This window comes from Eptatretus burgeri, chromosome 11 (assembly GCF_056783735.1).
Source record: "Eptatretus burgeri isolate ZD-2024b chromosome 11, Ebu_testis_v1, whole genome shotgun sequence".
NCBI classification, from domain to species: domain Eukaryota; kingdom Metazoa; phylum Chordata; class Myxini; order Myxiniformes; family Myxinidae; genus Eptatretus; species Eptatretus burgeri.
This window is the reverse complement of record NC_140971.1, coordinates 100,678,108-100,679,924: the sequence shown is the minus strand read 5'-3', so window position 1 is coordinate 100,679,924 and position 1,817 is coordinate 100,678,108. Positions and strand designations below refer to the sequence as shown.

Here is a 1,817-nt window from a genome sequence, read left to right as displayed (position 1 = left end):
TTGTGCACAAATAAACAAACAGCTTCCTGCACGTCGGACCAGCACGACACCGGGACAAGGGGTCCACAGGATGTTCGTCGAGTCCCTCGAGCTTACCGGGCTCTCGAAGCAACACAAGGACGCACTCTGCAGACGCTGAACGGCTTCTTTAATCAGGTTCCCGCTCAAAACCAACTGCCGGAGGAACTCCCGCTGCTCGTCGCTCTCTTTCCCGGACACGAGCCGAACGTGGCCTCCTTTGGAACAACCCGTCGGACCGGGTCCAGGCGCTACAAGCCGCCGAGAAGGCACCCAGTAGGGACAAGCTCGCTGAACCGGTGTCCTCCCCCGAGTCCCCTTCGCCTTCAGCTGCAAACTCTCTCCGAGTCGACGTACGAGCTCGTCCATGCCGTCCCGGTCGTGGCCCAGTCGCGACTCCGGTGTAAACGCGCCGTAGCCACCATCCCTGCAAGGCATCGCCAGGTCCCCCAGTGTGAGCGGTGGCAATGGACACTCAGTCCTTCCTCCGATGGCTGATCCTTCGTTTCCTTATTTACGGATTCCTAAATCGTGTAGTATGCGGACGAGTACGCGAGGCTGCCTTTCGTACTCCACCAGGTAAGGAAACGCGCCGCACCGTCTCTCTGTTTATTCCCCACTCGTGCGGCCCTCTCCATGAGCTCCGCCACGCCCGGCGTGGTCTCTCATTATCCCCACTCGTGCTGCCCTTGGCCACGCCCCTTCAACGTGCTCGGCCTCCACGTACTCCGCCACGCCCCCTCAACATGCTCCGCCTCCACGTACTCCGCCACGCCCCCTCAACATGCTCCGCCTCCACGTACTCCGCCACGCCCCCTCACGTACTCCGCCACGCCCCCTCAACATGCTCCGCCTCCACGTGCTCCGCCACGCCCCCTCAACATGCTCCGCCTCCACGGCGGTGTGTTCATTACCTGTGGACGCGGTAACCATGGAGAACAGTTGCTTGGAGCCGCGTTGTGAACGTGACACTGTCACGGCCTTGATCCCTTCACGTCTCCCTCTCCCGCTTTGAAACCCACAAACGGAATCACGGCTCCTGAGCGCCACACAATGAGGTTTGTATTCACAGCAGGAAAACACCTGTTTTTCGTCCCCTTCCGAAACGATGACACTGGGCAGGACTCTGATAAAAATATCATTTTAACAATTAGATACAATCATCACAAGTCACAACAACAATTCAACTCCTTCATCTGTTTTTTTACAACCGACTTCGAACGTGCAACTGCACACCTGAAACTGCACACCTGAAACTGCACACCTGAAACGGTACACACACGTACAAACAAACACAGTGACGTCCTTATTTGATATAAAAATGGGCAACGACGAACCATTCCAGGTGTGTCCATGAACAATCTTCTTCTTTATCGACACAATAATTCCCACGCTGTTGTGTCATTGGCTTGGGGGGGGGGGGGTTGGGGGCTAAGTCTATCACGAACTGGTTGACCAAGCCTGATGTTCGACCAAAGTTTGGGCAGGAATTTGTCATTTGTTCCTGGTGCCGGTGATAACTAGTCCACTCTTCGTGGGCCTGTGGGTCCTCTCTTCGTTGGCCTGTGGGTCCAGTCTTCGTGGGCCTGTGGGTCCTCTCTTCGTGGGCCTGTGGGTCCACTCTTCGTGGGCCTGTGGGACCACTCTTCATGGGCCTGTGGGTCCACTCTTAATAGGCCTGTGGGTGCACTCTTCGTGGGCCTGTGGGTCCACTCTTCGTTGGCCTGTGGGTCCACTCTCCATTGGCCTGTGGGTCCACTCTTCGTGGGCCTGTGGGACCACTCTTCATGGGCCTGTGG

The 1,817-nt window shown here is 57.2% G+C and overlaps 1 protein-coding gene across 1 annotated transcript in view; it reads right to left on the bottom strand.

The window, feature by feature from the left end:
• The window catches only part of FRAT2 (FRAT regulator of Wnt signaling pathway 2), an 8,964-nt gene extending 8,229 nt beyond the window's left edge, over positions 1-735 (bottom strand). Inside the window, exon 1 of the mRNA XM_085847676.1 lies at positions 97-735. Coding sequence (XP_085703802.1) covers positions 97-456 — 360 coding nt within the window. The 5' untranslated portion in view covers positions 457-735. The remainder of the gene's footprint in view (positions 1-96) is intronic.
• Positions 736-1,817: the final 1,082 nt, after the last annotated feature.